The 16,990-nt window shown below is 35.2% G+C and overlaps 4 protein-coding genes across 4 annotated transcripts; all 4 read right to left on the bottom strand.

Annotated features, from left to right (window-relative positions):
- Window positions 1-205: 205 nt before the first annotated feature.
- Window positions 206-1,081, bottom strand: LOC116121856 (putative disease resistance protein RGA4). Its single transcript, XM_031407772.1, has one exon. The coding sequence runs from the start codon at window positions 1,079-1,081 to the stop codon at window positions 206-208; it is 876 nt and encodes a 291-aa protein (XP_031263632.1).
- Window positions 1,082-1,144: 63 nt separating this feature from the next.
- On the bottom strand, window positions 1,145-3,060 carry LOC116121855 (putative disease resistance protein RGA3). Its single transcript, XM_031407771.1, has 2 exons — window positions 1,453-3,060; window positions 1,145-1,174 (listed from the first exon to the last, which is right to left on the bottom strand). The coding sequence occupies exons 1-2, from the start codon at window positions 3,058-3,060 to the stop codon at window positions 1,145-1,147; spliced, it is 1,638 nt and encodes a 545-aa protein (XP_031263631.1).
- Window positions 3,061-5,332: 2,272 nt separating this feature from the next.
- Window positions 5,333-8,145, bottom strand: LOC116121806 (guanine nucleotide-binding protein subunit gamma 3-like). The gene is made up of 6 exons (XM_031407741.1): window positions 8,019-8,145; window positions 7,192-7,337; window positions 6,574-6,626; window positions 6,418-6,462; window positions 6,271-6,315; window positions 5,333-5,751 (listed from the first exon to the last, which is right to left on the bottom strand). The coding sequence occupies exons 2-6, from the start codon at window positions 7,327-7,329 to the stop codon at window positions 5,457-5,459; spliced, it is 576 nt and encodes a 191-aa protein (XP_031263601.1). The 5' UTR covers window positions 7,330-7,337; window positions 8,019-8,145; the 3' UTR covers window positions 5,333-5,456.
- Window positions 8,146-8,406: 261 nt separating this feature from the next.
- Window positions 8,407-10,878, bottom strand: LOC116121805 (cation/calcium exchanger 4-like). The gene has a single exon (XM_031407740.1). It carries the CDS (start codon window positions 10,617-10,619, stop codon window positions 8,664-8,666), a length of 1,956 nt encoding a protein of 651 aa, XP_031263600.1. The 5' UTR covers window positions 10,620-10,878; the 3' UTR covers window positions 8,407-8,663.
- Between the last annotated feature and the right edge of the window lie 6,112 nt (window positions 10,879-16,990).

Below are 16,990 nucleotides of genomic sequence, written 5' to 3'. Positions count from 1 at the left end.
AAAAAATAAAGCACAACAAACATTAGAAAATAGTTGAAGCATCAAACATGAATATGATTTCATTGACAATTAACAAAACAGCATCATATATCATGACAAAAAGTTTGGTTTTAATTGTAGATAACGACAAGCTTTAAAATGGAGAAGAAATTACCTATCTTCGTTACTTTCCTCGTCTTCGTCTTGTGCCAGGAATGTGACGTCATTAGGAGATGGTGACGTCAGGAATGTGAGAGATCTTGTGCCAATCTTCACCTGTCCCCTTCCTGTAACGCTGACTTAGAATATCGCAATACCCGATCTCCAATTGTTTTAGTGTTGGCGATTGAAGAATGTAATTGGGCAGCCTTTTTAATTTATCGGTGCAAGAAATTTTCAAGTAACAAAGAGATGGCATGATTGTATTAACTAATTCATCTCCTCTCAAAGTATTATCATCCCACTCTTCCCATTCATCCATCAGATAAAACTCAAGATTTTTTAATTTGGGAAAGGCAATAAAAGATCTGCAAGTGCCATCATTTTCTATTCCCAAAAATTCGGTACCCGCTTTTTTTACACTCTTAACTCGTATAGAGAGTGATTCAAGAGATGATAATTTTCCTAAAGGAGGCAAATACTCACACTTGTAGCAATTAAAAAGTCTTAAATCCCTCAATTGAGTTAATGACACCATCCAATTCGGCCATATAGTTTTACCTCCATATTTCCATAAACGTAATTTCACTAAATTTGGAGGTGGTTCAAAGGCCTCAAGAATCATTTCATCTCTTTCATCCGTTTTAAGTTGGCTATATCCAAAATCTAAAAGTAAAGAGAGGAGGTTTGTCTTATTCCTAAGGTTTGATCCCTTAACTTCACCCACATCTACCACATTTGCTAACCCCGAAATACCAAGACACCGAAGATTTCTCAAGTTTTTCAAACTTTCAATACTGCATGCTTTACCGCCATGGCTACTACTACTCCATACAAAATTTTCCAAAGTTCGAAGACAAGTTAATCCTTCAATTCCTTTTGGCATGTATTCTACTTTAGTATCATTAATTATCAAATGCCTCAAGTTGATTAACTTTCCCATCTCTTGAGGTAATTTTGTTAGACTATAACAACGGCTAATGTTTAACGTTGTAGATTATATAAATCACATAATTCCTTCGACAATTTTTTTAAACTGAAATTATTAGATAAATCAAGATATCTAAGATGTATCATCTTTTTTATTTTTCTAGGGATTTCTTGAATAGTAGTGAAGCAAAACTGTATTGCTCGTAGACTTAAGTTATCAAATAATTTGGACAGAATCAGCAGTCTTTCCATATATTTACTCTTAACCACAAGACTACGCAATTTAATTTCATTATAAATGCATACAGAAAACGAGGCTCCTTCTCTTTCTATAGGAAAAAAGTTTCCTCCAAATATTAAGTATGGTCTTTCTCTAAGTATTACCATTGAGTGTCGAACATTTTTTAATGAAGACTTTAACTGAGACTCATTGTAATTATCAATCTCTATCTCTATACTAAAACATTCATTTTTGGTAAGAAATTGAGCAAAATCATGCACTATATCATGCATCTTAAAACTTTCTATGCTACCATCATATTCATTTTTCTTAAAATCCTGAAAAAAAGAGCGAACTGCTAAACTTTCAAAGTATTTCTCACCAATTAATTCCATGTCCTTGTTTCGCTCATCCCTAAGATAACTTTGAGCCATCCATAATTTAATTAATTCATCTTTTTCTATCTCATAATCTTTTGGAAAGATAGCACAATATGAGAAGCATTTTTTCAATGTAGAAGGCAAATCATAATAACTTAATAATAAAGGTGGAAAAATCCCTCTTTCTACCTCTTCTATTTCCCACATTTCATTGTCTAGAACACTTTGCCACTCTCCAATATTTGTTTTGAAGCGCAAGAGGCTTCCTACGGTTTTTATAGCAAGAGGTAAGCCCTTGCATTTGGCTACAATTTTTCCACCAATATCTTCTAAGTTTTTATCGACTTCACCTAAAAATGCAATTTGCCTAAATAACGACCAAGACTCATTTTCTGATAATGTCTCTAACATGATCATGTTGGTGGCTCCTATAGTTTTGGCAACATTTTGCTTACGAGTGGTAACTAGAATTCTACTTCCTTGAGAACCACATTTCAAAGCAATCATCAATTGTTCCACATCTTTGGGATCCTCGGTCCATACATCATCTAGGACAAGAAAAAAGGTCTTTCTCTCTAAATATTGACTTATCTTTCTCAATATAGTTTCTAGTTCTCCTAGATTTGATGCATCACCTGTAAGAGATTCAAGGATTGCTTTTGCAATCCTAATCTCATCAAAAGGCTCCGAGACACATATCCATATCCTTTCATCAAAATGGACTTTTACTTTATCATCATTAAAAACTAATCGGGCAAGAGTAGTCTTACCTATTCCTCCCATCCCTGCAATAGAAATGATAGAGATGGCTGGTGCATGACTACTCTCATTCAACAACTTGTTTAATAATTCATCCTTATCAGTATCTCTTCCATGGACCGTTGGCACATCTATAAGAGATGTAGTCGTTAGTCGTCTTACTTCTACGTTGCCCTCTTTCAAACTAAAATCAAACATATTTTTTTCTGTAGTAATAACATCTAGTGTTTTATTTAGACTTTTTATCTTGCGAGCAATGGCACAAGGCAGGATAACTTTTCTAAAACAAAAGCTATAACAGGGGATGATGGAACATACCTTTTTTATCATAGGCTTGGAGGCATTCCTAACTTCCTTAAGTTGTAATTTCCCAATAGAAGTGTTCCACTCATCCAACACATCATCTATATCATAAGATGCCTCTTTAAGCTTATCCAGCCAATCCCTCACACCACTATCCTTGAATTGTCTGCTCTCTGCATCTTCAAGGACAGCTCGAATGGCCTGGAAATGGCTAGTGAGCTTTTGGACTTGGTCATCAACACCCACCACCAGCGTCCACTGTCCATCAATCTGTTGACGAGCGAATGAAGCCAACTGCTCCAAGACAACAGAAACAAGTGCTTCAGCCATACTAAAAGATGGTATATGATTGAAGAAAGATGAGAAACTGATATTTTGTGTTGTGTGTAGACAATGCTACGACACAATCAATATATATAGTGCAATATGGAACAAAGAAAACAATTCTTTACTTGCTGCATGGGTCGAACAACAGTTTACTTAGATTCTGGTTAAGGTATAAATGTAACTAAAACAAGCTGCTTTGCATCATAAAAATGATGGATTCTGCTTCTGCAAGCAAGAATATGATGCAATTAAAGGATTGAACTTGAGATAATGTATAAAGATCAATTTGGCCATGCTCAACTTTTATTCTATGGAGTACTGTGAATGTTACAATTCTAGAAAGGACTAATTATTTTTTTTATTAGTCATTTATCTACTTAATTATTTGTCCCATAGTTGATTAATTGATTAATTTTGAAGTGTCGAAATGTTTAATTTAATTTTTGGGTGGAATGACGTGCCTCATGGAGAGACTTGGGGATACCCTCTCTGGGGGTTCAAGGTTTGTGCTTTTCTTTGTTGCTCCATTTTTAAAGTTAAATTTCAGATGAGAACAGTATATATAGGCTGTTCATATCATATTGCTGGGACCAAGGGAAAAAGGATCAACAGCTGCATTTTCTCTTAATTTTCTAAATAAAAGTTGGTTTTGAACGAGGATATTGTTTAAAATCATGTTATTCACATTTTCAATTGAAAAATTATTGACTAAATAATAAATGGATAGAATTCATTCCCAAAAGCTAACTCAAAAGAAAATGGAATACAACCACATATATTAATATACACAATAACAACTCATCAATTTAGAAATATGGGACAAATACAACTTTTTAAATCCTCTCTCACACTCGATGTCCAAGGTCAAGGTCCAAGCTAAACAAATATGAGTCTACTATGATAAAGTGGGTTTCATAGAACATTAACATGGATCCTTTAACATGGATCCTTAAATTATGATTAAAAAAAACTACATTAGAGTATGCTTTGTTGGTTTATGTGATCAGTAATTAAGGTACGGAAAATATTACTCTTTTTTTTTTTATACAAACTCATAAATCATTATTTGATGATTCAAACGAGGGTTAATTATTTATACTATAGGAACCATTCATTTTGAAGCAATGGATTTGGGGGGAAGCCTGTGGTCCATGAAAGTATAAAGAGTAGTTGCGTCATCGATACATTAATTTAGTCATTATTTATAGGCAAAACGACAGACCAAAAGGGCTATGGTGATTCTGATTTTGTATTATATTACAAGCTTTTAGAAGAGTTTCCATACATCTTTTCATGCCAACCAGCCGGATTAAAACAGGCCCATTTCAAAACTTTTCTGGTCCATTTGATGTATAAAATGTGCACTTCATATATGTAAAGCGTGTAAATAATAGATACCCTCGTCTTGTTGAAGACTTAATGACGAGTTTATATTAATGAAGTTTACTATATGAAGTTTAATCTTGATCTCATGAAAAGTATAAATTCTTCATTATATATCTTTAGTTGAAGAGCATTATCCTTAAAATGATAGGTTTCGTTCACTCGAAACTAACTATATCGCATGAAACCCTCATGACCCCCTTTTTTTTCACCGCACCACGACTTCTTACTTAAATCGCAGATGCTTAGATGAGAAATCGAACCTAAGATCGTACACTTATTTATATTATCCCTAATTCATCCTCACCATCTGAACCATCCACGGATGGGGATGGGTTAAAATGTAGGATCTAGATGTGAATTTTTTTCAATAAAGGCAGAGGGGGTATTATCATACTGCTTAATTACATCTTAAGGATATCTAAATGATATAATAATCATCAAAAGATAAGAACTGTTGTCAAGCCATGTTATAATATTCAATTATTGGATCTCTTTTCCATGTATAATAATAACTTAATAACCTACATTTGACCTGCAATCCAGATACAAGTTTTCTGTTTTGGAAAGCAAAAGATATAGATTGAAACGTTTCCAAAAACAAAAACCTTCTGAGAGATCATCTTTACAAAACACGTTTGATTGAAATGTTTTTGGAAACGCTTTTTAACGAAGTTTAGAAGTGTAGAAGCAAAAGACCATCTAAATTTTCCTACCCTTTTTCCTTCCTGCCAAACAGTCTCATGGCTGCAACATTACAGCCAGAAAATATCTTACAGATGCAATCTATAAGCCACATTTCACTGTAACCTTGCTAAGAAAGACTAAGTTTCATTACAGCTATGGATACAATTCATGAACGAAAAAGCAGAAAGTCTTCACTACCTTGGTCAAGTTGTTTTATTGAAATTTTGTCACAAAGGACTAGGATCTAGCTATTAGCAACATTGGTGCTAATTACAATTTAATTATATAAGAAGTTGAAAAGGCCTGAAAGGTATAAGTTTCTTGGGTAACTATAGACAGCAAGTTTTATGACAGGATTTTGCAAAATTAGAACAAAGATTCACCTTTTTACACTTATAAGTTGACGACTTGAAACAGCAGCAAGCACTGTGTAGACATGAGAGTCCTGTAAAATTGCAGCAGCTTTGACACGTGACTTTCCTGGAGCAGCAGCAGCAGCAGCTGGGACATGGACATGGTGAGCAACATGACACAGAGCAAGTACCGCAGCAGGTTTGTGTTTGTAGATGATGCAGGCAACCACAACAGCAACAAATCCACAGAAGATTGGAGTATAATTTTCCCCTGCTCAGAATTAGTGCATCCCATCAATTTCACATAGTCTTCATTATACTAGTGTACTCAATTTCATACTGACAGTGGAAATTTGTATAAAATGTAACAGTTTACAAAGCATCATATCATAAAAACACATAATTATATAAGTAAATTTTTACAAGTGAAACAGGCAGTGATCAAAATGAAGCTGCATGCATTTTGCTGAATTTAGTCACATATTGTCCAACCGAGGTTGTGCCAGAGCAGCCCGGGTTGAGAATATTCACTCCAATGCTAAAATATCAAGCACACATTGGAATTATATGAGGCAAACCTACTTTAACTCAAGGCTCAAGGACACTTTCTTCTCTGAACTAAGACTCGAGAATTTGTCCACAATGACTATGAACTGTTCTTGCAATGTCACAGGATGTATTTTGCTAGAAAAATGTCCTTTAAACTAAAGTTTTGGTGTAAATGCAAGGGTGATTAGAGCTTAAAACAGGAGCATGTAAAACCAAACAAAATAAGCGAGAGATGAAGTACCAGATTCTCTTCCAGAAGGGCTTGGATTTACACGTCTCCTGATTTCTGATTTAAGAAAAAAATAATCATCCAGTGTTAGTGAAGTAAATTTTACATCGGAATTCATATCAAACAAAACAGAAAAAGGGTTATCTTCAAGGGCCATACATAGTGATTAAAGGATCCGCTTTAGCCCTTACAAACTCATCAACCCTGCCAATGAGAAGTTAAAGATCAAATGGGATAAAGACTGATACAATAAACAACATTACGATGATTTCACTGAGTATATTATGCATAAGACAGTAAAACAACCATACATACTCTTTGCAGCATCTTGAAGCTAGCTGAAGATCTTCAACAGTTTTCAACTCCTCCTGCTTGAACAAAAATCTATAAGTATACACCTATTTTACATTTACTTCTATCATACAGTTTAGCTTCATAAAAATACGGTACACACACATTGCATATACAGAGACTTCAATCTATCATTCAAAATAGCAGGGGACTTCACCAAGCAGAACATTCAAGGAAATGTGCATTTGCCACTAGATTCTAGCTAATAATCAAAATATGCCTAATAGTAAAATTAAAACAAAATTATGTATAATAGAGGTAGTAATAAGAATCACTAATTCAATGTGCCATGTAAATCTAAGGCTAGAAACACAATCACTAATTCAGATCAGGAATCATTTACTCTACAAATTACACATAATTTGGGGAAAAGGATCAAAGATTTTGGCTTAAATCAAGATTATTCAAGCAATCAAACTAAGAAATACTACTATGGGCTAAGTCATCAACATTGCACATAGATTAAAAAAAAAGATCCAAAATCAACAATGTCAATCAAACCCTTTTCATTCTAAACATTAATAACCCACCAAAAGAATAAATATTAAAATCACTACTAAAAAACAAAACACAAAAACTGACCTGAAGCTGACCAATCTCTCTCTCCAAAACTTGAACCTTGACCATCTGTCTCCTCTTGCCATACAAATCCACACAAGCAGGTGGAGACCTTGGACTCTTTGGTGGCTCCTCCAATGTAGACCCACCTGCAAAATCCATCACTAAAACTAAAACTTAAAATAAAATAAAAAAACCAATCTTCCTTGTTTGTCTCTCCACAAATAAGAGTTCATGCAAAGACTGGCTACTAAGTGAAGTCAAGAGAGTGTTGTGTTGTACGTGAAATTGGAAAAGGGTGAGTGTGAAAAGAAGAAATGAATGAATGGAAGCAATGTGGACGTGGAAGAGAGAGCAAGTAATAAAGAACATACTAAAAAAAGGGTTGTTGTTGAAAGTTGAGTTTGTGAGAGAAGTGAAACGTTGTTAGTTTGTGAGGGTTGGCAGAAGCTTAAAAAGGACGAATACTTCTGCAACATTGCAGAGAACACACGTGACTGAGTTGTGTAAGACACAAAAAATATTTTACTCTTTTCAACTTCTCAGTTAATGCTTCTGGTTTTGGTCCCTCTCACACACACACTTCTTGGTCCCTGTGGACTTCGCATAGGAACCAGCTAGGATTCTTTTGTTGTTTTTGTTTCCTCTTTTTTTTTTCCATTCACAATCACTTAGTCACTTACAAAGATTATAAAGGAAAAAAAAATTTGAAGAAAAAAGGTTTAAGATTTAAAAAAAAAAAAATGTATAAAATCATGTTCTAAAGGAGTCAGAAATGTCTACTCTTTGATCCTTGAAATACTCAAGCATCTAAAATTTGTATTATTTATCTTGTCTATTTTAGGACCTACTTGTTTAAATAAAGATACTTGGTGTTGGCGGTGGCAGTGGCCTTGTTGAACTTCCGTTTCTCAAATATTTATTGCCCTGCTTTACCATCTCATGCTGCCAGGCCTTTACTGGTGGCCCAAATCCCCCTGGTTTTGTTCAATGCTCAGCTGCTCTTCTCTGCTCAAATTTTTCTGCCCAACTATTTTTAGCACTTATTATATGGTGTGCCTTATAGTCTAAGCTAAACCATCTAACCTACCTTATTTTCTATGCAAACTGACATGTTGACGGGGAGATTATTGTTTGTAGTTGTCATAAAAATATTAGAATTTAGCCTTGAGGAGAAATGACAAATCTGTTCACAATGCAATAAAGAAAACAAAACTTCAAGAATAAATGTATCTGAGATTGATCAAACAAGCACAAAAATGAGCCTCGTCTTGCCTTAATATCCGAAGTAACATATCCACAATCCTGAAATCACTAGATTAGGATTTATTACAATGTACATATACAGTATATGCCTACAATTACAACTATATCTTTTTTTGCTAATAAAACATCATTGCTTTGTGAGGAATGCAAACTAATCAGGAAATCAATTTTGAGACTCTTCTCTCACATCTTACATTCTCCATGTCTATTTAGTTGATCAAAAGAGAAGGTCAATATAAACTACCCATTGGTATTAATCCCATAGCGCCGAGTAACCTGAGAGAAAGAAATATCAGATAGAGCGTAATAAGGCCTGCTCCCAGCAATTTACTTGGGCGCATGTCATTCCGAGGTAATACTACAAGTGCCCAGATTAGTCCTGATACGAGAAATCCCATTGTGTAAAACAAGCTCTGGTCCTGGGGAATCACATATGAAGCTGGTCTGTTTGACCAGGCTCCGAGCAGCAATGACATACCCAAACCAACAAGTGTGTTGAACATGGGACCTGCATAGCATCCAGACAAAGCAATCTGTACACCATCCCCACCATTCCTCGCCAACGCAACATTTGACACCAAATCGCCCATAGAGTTACCCCATGCCAAGACAGTTAAACCAAGGATGGAGGGATTGATTCCGAAGATTATACCAAATGCTACCAGCAAAGCAACAAGCTCATTAGCAATCATGTAAAACCATACAATACTCATAAGAAATCCACCTAAAACCCAGAGAATTAAGTAATTCTGAGGTGGATGATCAGATACAGTGAAACGATAAGCAAGAGCACCAAGTGAGCAACCCACCGCAACACCAATAAAATATGCAACCCATATGCTTTGAGAACTTAAATTGTCTCCGCTACTCCACAGAAATGCCAGGAGAATTGGTGCCAATAAAGCACTGGCAACAGCATATGGCTTTGACCACATTTCCTCCTCAACTGATGGAATTGTTAGACGTCTTGGCACTGTCAATGGCAACTCCAAGAGTGAAATTATTTTAGACCTTGAACAAGATGAATTGTTATTTTGAGTTGCCTCATCAGTCCAGCCCCATGGTCTTTCATGATCAAACTCACTGGCTTTCATTAAATGGTTTGAATATATTGCCACATTTGAAGCCCACATCCATTGAGGTAAGGAAGGGTGGAGTCGTGGTGGATCATCTTCTGTATCGAGGTCAAGCAAAGAACTATACACTGAAACATCCTCTTCACTTCCTTGAGAAAATACACTTCCTCTGACAGGGAGCAGGGGAGTAACAACATCCAATTTCAACCGTTGTGCATGTTTCCTAAAAATCTCATTTGCAGCCACTAAAAATGCATAAACCACATAGATTGACACAAATGAAAGAGCCACCCCAACACTCACTTTCCCAAAAACTAAAATCATCAACAAGCACACAAGTGTAAAGAGAAAGAAACCAACATCCCTAATAAAACATTTCCTATCAATCTGAACTCCCTTCTCCGCGACACACAGTGAAACAGTCCCAACAACAATAGAAGTAACAAACACTGCGCCACCCAACACACTATTAAGTCCAACTTCACCAGTGTTTGTCCCCATAAATGCAGCTATGCTCGCAAACACATCCGGCGCTCCATTGCCAAGAGGAAGGAGCGTAACTCCAGCAACAGTCGGAGGCAACTTCAACAGACTTGAAAGCTTCTCCAAAGAACAACAAAAATAATCCGCAGCAGTGTTACCCAACAGATAAAACAATGCAGCCAACCAAATAAGCAATACTGCATAACCGAAAAGCGTAAATCCTCCACAACCACAATACAAGAACTTAACGTAATTAAAGAAACCCCCTGATGAACATTCCGGGTTCGCTTTCAAGAACTCACACTTGTTAGCAAAACCCTTATGATCACTCAATCCAGTACACAAAGCAGGATCGCCCACAGTGAAATTATTAGCTAAACTTGATGAATTGTCATTGATTTCTATTGTTTTTCGATGAATTACCAAAAACTGACTTAACCCATTATTCATAACAGGGTTTTGAGTCGAACTATGATCAATAAACGATGAAGATTGCCTTAAAATTGGGCTTTTCATCACATCTACATGGTTGTACAATAAGAAAAACAAAATCAAGCTACAGAGTCCATTTAAAACCCCACGAAACTTGGGGTTTCTTGAACTATACAAACCATTTAACACCTTCATTTTCCAATATCCTTACCTATGAATCTCCCAAAAAACCCAGAAATCAAATTAGCCTAGGGTTTCATTTCTTGAACAAAAACAAAACCCTACACACTAACTAGAACAAAGCAATCAAAAAAAAAAAACCCAATTACGTATTGCTGAATCTGGGCAAGAAATTTGATGACTTACCGGTAAAGATTGATAAAGTTGAGAGATTTTGCCCGAAGAAATTATTTTTTCTGAAAAAGAAAAAATTGAAAAAAAATATGGGATTTCGTTTATCACAAGTATTGATTTGATTGTCTTGTTGTTTGAAGTAGTTTCTTGGTTACTTCCTCGGGTTGTCTCTGTCAATTTCTGTGCTTATGAACACGTGTAAAGCAGTAGGGGTTTTTTTGAATGTTAGATAACATATAGGGTTCCAATGGTAAAATTAAAACTTAATAGAAAGCTAATTGATTTTTACTTTTCCTAATTTTAAAAGCATAATACAAAATAGTAAGTATAAATTGGAGGTTATTAATTATTATACCATTCAATTTGGCTTTAACAATCCTGATTAATCAACATTTGATTAATGTAATTAATATAGAAATATTTTTAAAATTTAATGCAATAAAATTTGCATATAAGCTTTAGCTTGAAAATTGAGATATAAATACTCCAATTCTATAAATATAGTATTCCTTTAATATCCATTAATATAATTTATTTTTTCAAAAGTAAATATGAGTGCAGAGCTTAGTGAGCGAGCAAAGTCCAAGAAAGAGGAACGTTTGTCATAGATAGAGCAATTGATTAGAAGAAAAAAAACGGTTGGTTAAGAGAAGGTGAATTCTCTCGAGAAAGATGACCAAATTTTCTTATTTCTTTTTTAAATAGAATAATATTTGACACTTACCTCCCCCTTGAGGGAAAGTGAGCTCCATTTTTTCGTTACTCAGTCAAACTTATAGCAGGATAGATATGAGCCCTGAAACGCAAGTCTAGGTTCAGCATTTCACCTTCTGGACAACCTTCATGCTAAAACTGTTCGCCAAATGTAACAGTTCAATTCAAAGAATAACTCAAAATCTTACACAGTAGTTCAACATCCGCAACAAATGGATATAAACAACAAATGCATGTATAGAAACTGTAAAGGAGAATTAATAGCAGATTTAATTACGAGAATATTTAGTCTACCCGGCCTCATAACATAATTGTGATGTAGAGATTTTCATTAATTGCAGATAACACAAACTAGAAAGGAGAAGAAATTACCAGTGGTGGATCACCTCATGTAAAGGTAACATTAGGAAGGTGGGAGATCTCAGACCGTTGTCCCTGTCTCCTCTTGTAACGCGACCTAGAATATCGAATCCCCAATTGTTTTCATGTTGGCATTGAAGAATGAATTGGGCAGCTGTCTTCAATGAAAACCGACATCAATTTTGTATTGAGAGGAGGCTGCAACATTAAGAGATGAGAAAGATTAGCCAAAACTTATAAAAAAAATCAATTCCAAAATGATAAATGACTGTGCAGTGAAATACCATTATAGTGTGAAATCCGGGGCAAAGTAGTGAAAGCCGTAGACCGATTTCACTACATAGAACCAAGATAACACAGACCAATTATTATAGAGAGCAAAGGATTATTTAATTTTACTTTTAAAAGAAATATTAATACTTTTATGAGAGACAACTTTAGATAGAATTAATTGATCCTAAAACTTTTGAATAAAGTCAATAAATATTTTTGGTATTTATATTATAAGTCAATAATATAAACAACAACATTAAAGAATAAACAACACTCTTCCCAATAAACAACAAACTTAAAAATGGAGAAGAAATTACCTATGGCCAAATGCTGACGTCAAGAATGTAGAGATCTTGTGCACATCTTCACCGTCTCCTCTTGTAACGCTGACTTAGATATCGCAATACTCAATCTCCAATTGTTTTAGTGTTGGCGATTGAAGAAGTAATTGGGCAGCGTTTTTAATTTGGGGGCTCCAGAAATCTTCAAGTAATGCAGAGATATGATAGTAATAACTAATTCATCTCCTTTCAAAGTAATATCATCCGACTCTTCCCATCCAGCTGACATCCCATCAACACAAGCCTTTTTAATTTGGAAAGACAATACACGATCTGCAGTGCCATCATTTCTATTCCCAAAATTCATTGCCCACTTTTTTTACATTCATAGGCCTATCTATAAAGAGTGATTCAAGAGATGGTAACTTCCCGAAAGGAGGCAAATACTAACAGTTGTAGCAATGAAAAGTGTTTAACTCCCTCAACTGAGTTAATGATGTTACCAATTTAGCCTTATAGCTTTACCTCCACAATCTTTAACCATAATTTCACTAATTTGGAGGTGGTTCAAGGGCCTCAACAACCATTCATCTCTCTCCACTGTCAACCATTTCATTCCAAATCTAAAACTAAGAGAGGAGGTGTTTGCGTCCATATGAGCGTTTGCATCCGTTGTTTCTTACTTGTATCTTGAAAAAGAAAATCTACAACAGAAATGCAAAATAATATTGGTTCATGAACGAAAATTGCAAAGCTAAATACCAGACTACTAAGTGAATCATTCATAGTTATCGGCAACACAGCAGCACTGTTGACGATACTGACAAGAAATACATCTCTAAGATGCTTGGAGAAATGTTTGATAGCGTTTATGTAGCCAACAGACATGAGGATTCAATTAAGGCCTATAACAGGGTATCCTATGTTATTTAGAGATGAGCATGCTTAACCAACACTTAAAAAATCAACTCCTACATTATACAATACAAAGCCATAGTTGGTGAAGATTAATACCTTTGGTTCTGTGAAAATGGCCAAAGCATGAAAGCCGTATGAGGAAAATGCCACCTTATAACAGCAAGAATAACACAATTTCATTACAAACATTACAAGGAAAATTCCCACATAAGCCATCATCCAGTCTGTCCATTGCTCTTGTTCATCAATCATTTTAAAAAGTCATTCTGAGTGAAAGCTAGAATGCAATATCCATAGGTCCCCTGAAACGCAAGCCTTGGTTCATCCATTTTTCTTCACACACCTTCCCTGCATAAACCGGTAACCTGGTAAAAATCAGAACTAATGAATAGTAATTCAATATTCGCATATAAAATAATGTAACTAGAAAAAACTGTAAGGTGAGTTAATGAGCATATATACAAAGAAGAGAGAGAGAGAGAGAAGAGAGAGAGAGAAGAACTTCCAGCGACAGTGAGTGGATGGCGATGTTGTACTCTTGTAATCATATTTCACAAGCCAGTCTCACCTGTCTCCTTGTAAGCGGACGTAGATTTTTTTTCATGTTGGCGATTGAGAGTGTAATCTATAGAGGGACTATGACTAACCAAAATTTAGAATAAAGTCAATATATATTTTGGTATTTATATTATAAAGTCAATAAAATAAAAAATAAGCACAACAACATTAGAAAATAGTTGAAGCATCCAACATGAATATGATTCTTGACAATTAACAAAACAGCATCATATATCATGGACAAAAAGTTTGGTTTTAATTGTGATAACGACAAGCTTTAAAATGAGAAGAAAATTACCTATCTTCGTTACTTCTCGTCTTCGTCTGTGCAGGAATGTACGTCATTAGGAGATGGTGACGTCAGGAATGTGAGAGATCTTGTGCCAATCTTCACCTGTCCCCTTCCTGTAACGCTGACTTAGAATATCGCAATACCGATCTCCAATTGTTTAGTGTTGGCGATGATGAAGAATGTAATTGGGCAGCTTTTTAATTTATCGGTGCAAGAAATTTTCAAGTAACCAAGAGATGGCATGATTGTATTAACTAATTCATTCCTCTCAAAGTATTATCACCCACCTTCCCATTCTCCATCAGATAAAACTCAAGATTTTTTAATTTGGAAAGGCAATAAAAGATCTGCAAGTGCCATCATTTTCTATTCCCAAAAATTCGGTACCGCTTTTTTTACACTCTTAACTCTGTATAGAGAGTGATTCAAGAGATGATAATTTTCCTAAAGGAGGCAAATACTCACACTTGTAGCAATTAAAAAGTCTAAATCCCTCAATTGAGTTAATGACCACCACCAATTCGGCCATATAGTTTTACCTCATTTCCATAAACGTATTTCACTAAATTTGGAGGTGGTGTCAAAGGCCTCAAGAATCATTTACATCTCTTTCATCCGTTTAAGTTGGCTATATCCAAAATCTCAAAGTAAAGAGAGGAGGTTTGTCTTATTCCTAAGGTTTGATCCTTAACTTCACCCACATCTACCCATTGCTAACCCCGAAATACAAGACACCGAAGATTTCTCAGTTTTTTCAAACTTTCAATACTGCATGCTTTAACGCCATGGTACTACTACTCCATACAAATTTCCAAAGTTCGAAGACAAGTTAATCCTTCAATTCCTTTTGCATGTATTACTTTAGTATCATAATTATCAAATGCCTCAAGTTGATAACTTTCCCATCTCTTGAGGTAATTTTGTTAGACTATAACAACGGCTAATGTTTAACGCTTTGTAGATTATATAAATCACATAATCCTTCGACAATTTTTTTAAACTGAAATTATTAGATAAATCAAGATATCAAGATGTATCATCTTTTTTTTTTTCTAGGGATTCTTGAATAGTAGTGAAGCAAAACTGTATTGCTCGTAGACTTAAGTTATCAACTAATTTGGACAGAATCAGCAGTCTGTTCCATAATTTACTCTTAACCACAGAACTACGCAATTTAATTTCATTATAAATGCATAAGAAAACGAGGCTCCTTCTCTTTCTATAGGAAAAAAGTTTTCTCCAAATATTAAGTATGGTCTTTCTCAAGTATTACCATTGAGTGTCGAACTTTTTTAATGAAGACTTTAATGAGACTATTGTAATTATCAATCTCTATCTTATACTAAACATTCATTTTTGGTAAGAAATGAGCAAAATCATGCACTATGTCATGCATCTTACAGATTTCTATGCTCCATCATATTATTTTTCTTAAGTCTTGAAAAAAGAGCGCACTGCTAAACTTTCAAGTATTTCTACCAATTAATTCCATGTCCTTGTTTCGCTCATCCCTAAGAAACTTTGACCATCCATAATTTAATTAATTCATCTTTTTCTATCTCATAATCTTTTGGAAAGATAGCACATATGAGAAGCATTTTTCATGTAGAGGCAAATCATAATAACTTAATAATAAGGTGGAAAAATCCCTCTTTCTACCTCTTCTATTTCCCACATTTCATTGTCTAGAACACTTTGCCACTCCCTATTTGTTTTGAAGCGCAAGAGGCTTCCTACGGTTTTTATAGCAAGAGGTAAGCCCTTGCATTTGGCTACAATTTTCCACCAATATCTTCTAAGTTTTTATCGACTTCACCTAAAAATGCAATTTGCCTAAATAACGACCAAGACTATTTTCTGATAATGTCTTTAACATGATCATGTGGTGGCTCCTATGGTTTTGGCAACATTTTGCTACAGTGGTAACTAGAATTCTACTTCCTTGAGAACCACATTTCAAAGCAATCCTCAATTGTTCCACATCTTTGGGATCCGGTCCATACATCATCTAGGACAAGAAAAAGGCTTTCTCTCTAAATATTGACTTATCTTCTCCAATATAGTTTCTAGTTCTCCTAGATTTGATGCATCACGTTAAGAGATTCAAGGATTGCTTTTGCAATCCTAACTCCTCAAAAGGCTCCGAGACACATATCCATATCCTTTCATCAAAATGGACTTTACTTTATCATCATTAAAACTAATCGGGCAAGAGTAGTCTACCTATTCCTCCCATCCCTGCAATAGAAATGTAGAGGATGGCTGGTGCATGACTACTCTCATTCAACAACTTGTTAAATTCATCCTTATCAGTATCTCTTCCATGGACCGTTGGCACATCTATAGAATGAGTCGTTCGTCTTACTTCTACGTTGCCCTCTTTCAAAACTAAAATCAAACATATTTTTTTCTGTAGTAATAACATCTAGGTTTTATTTAGACTTTTTATCTTGCGAGCAATGGCACAAGGCAGGATAACTTTTCAAAACAAAAGCTATAACAGGGGATGATGGAACATACCTTTTTATTCATAGGCTTGGAGGCATTCCTAACTTCCTTAAGTTGTAATTTCCCAATAGAAGTGTTCCACTCATCCAACACATCATCTATATCATAAGATGCCTCTTAAGCTTATCAGCCAATCCTCACACCACTATCCTTGAATTGTCTGCTCTCTGCATCTTCAAGGACAGCTCGAATGCCTGGAAATGGCTAGTGAGCTTTTGGACTTGGTCATCAACACCCACCACCAGCGTCCACTGTCCATCATACTGTTGACGAGACGAATGAAGCCAACTGCTCCAAGACAACAGAAA

The sequence above is a fragment of the Pistacia vera genome, unplaced genomic scaffold, assembly GCF_008641045.1.
Source record: "Pistacia vera cultivar Batoury unplaced genomic scaffold, PisVer_v2 Contig129, whole genome shotgun sequence".
NCBI lineage: Eukaryota > Viridiplantae > Streptophyta > Magnoliopsida > Sapindales > Anacardiaceae > Pistacia > Pistacia vera.
Note: the sequence above shows the minus strand (reverse complement) of the source record. Positions and strands in the feature narration are given on the sequence as shown.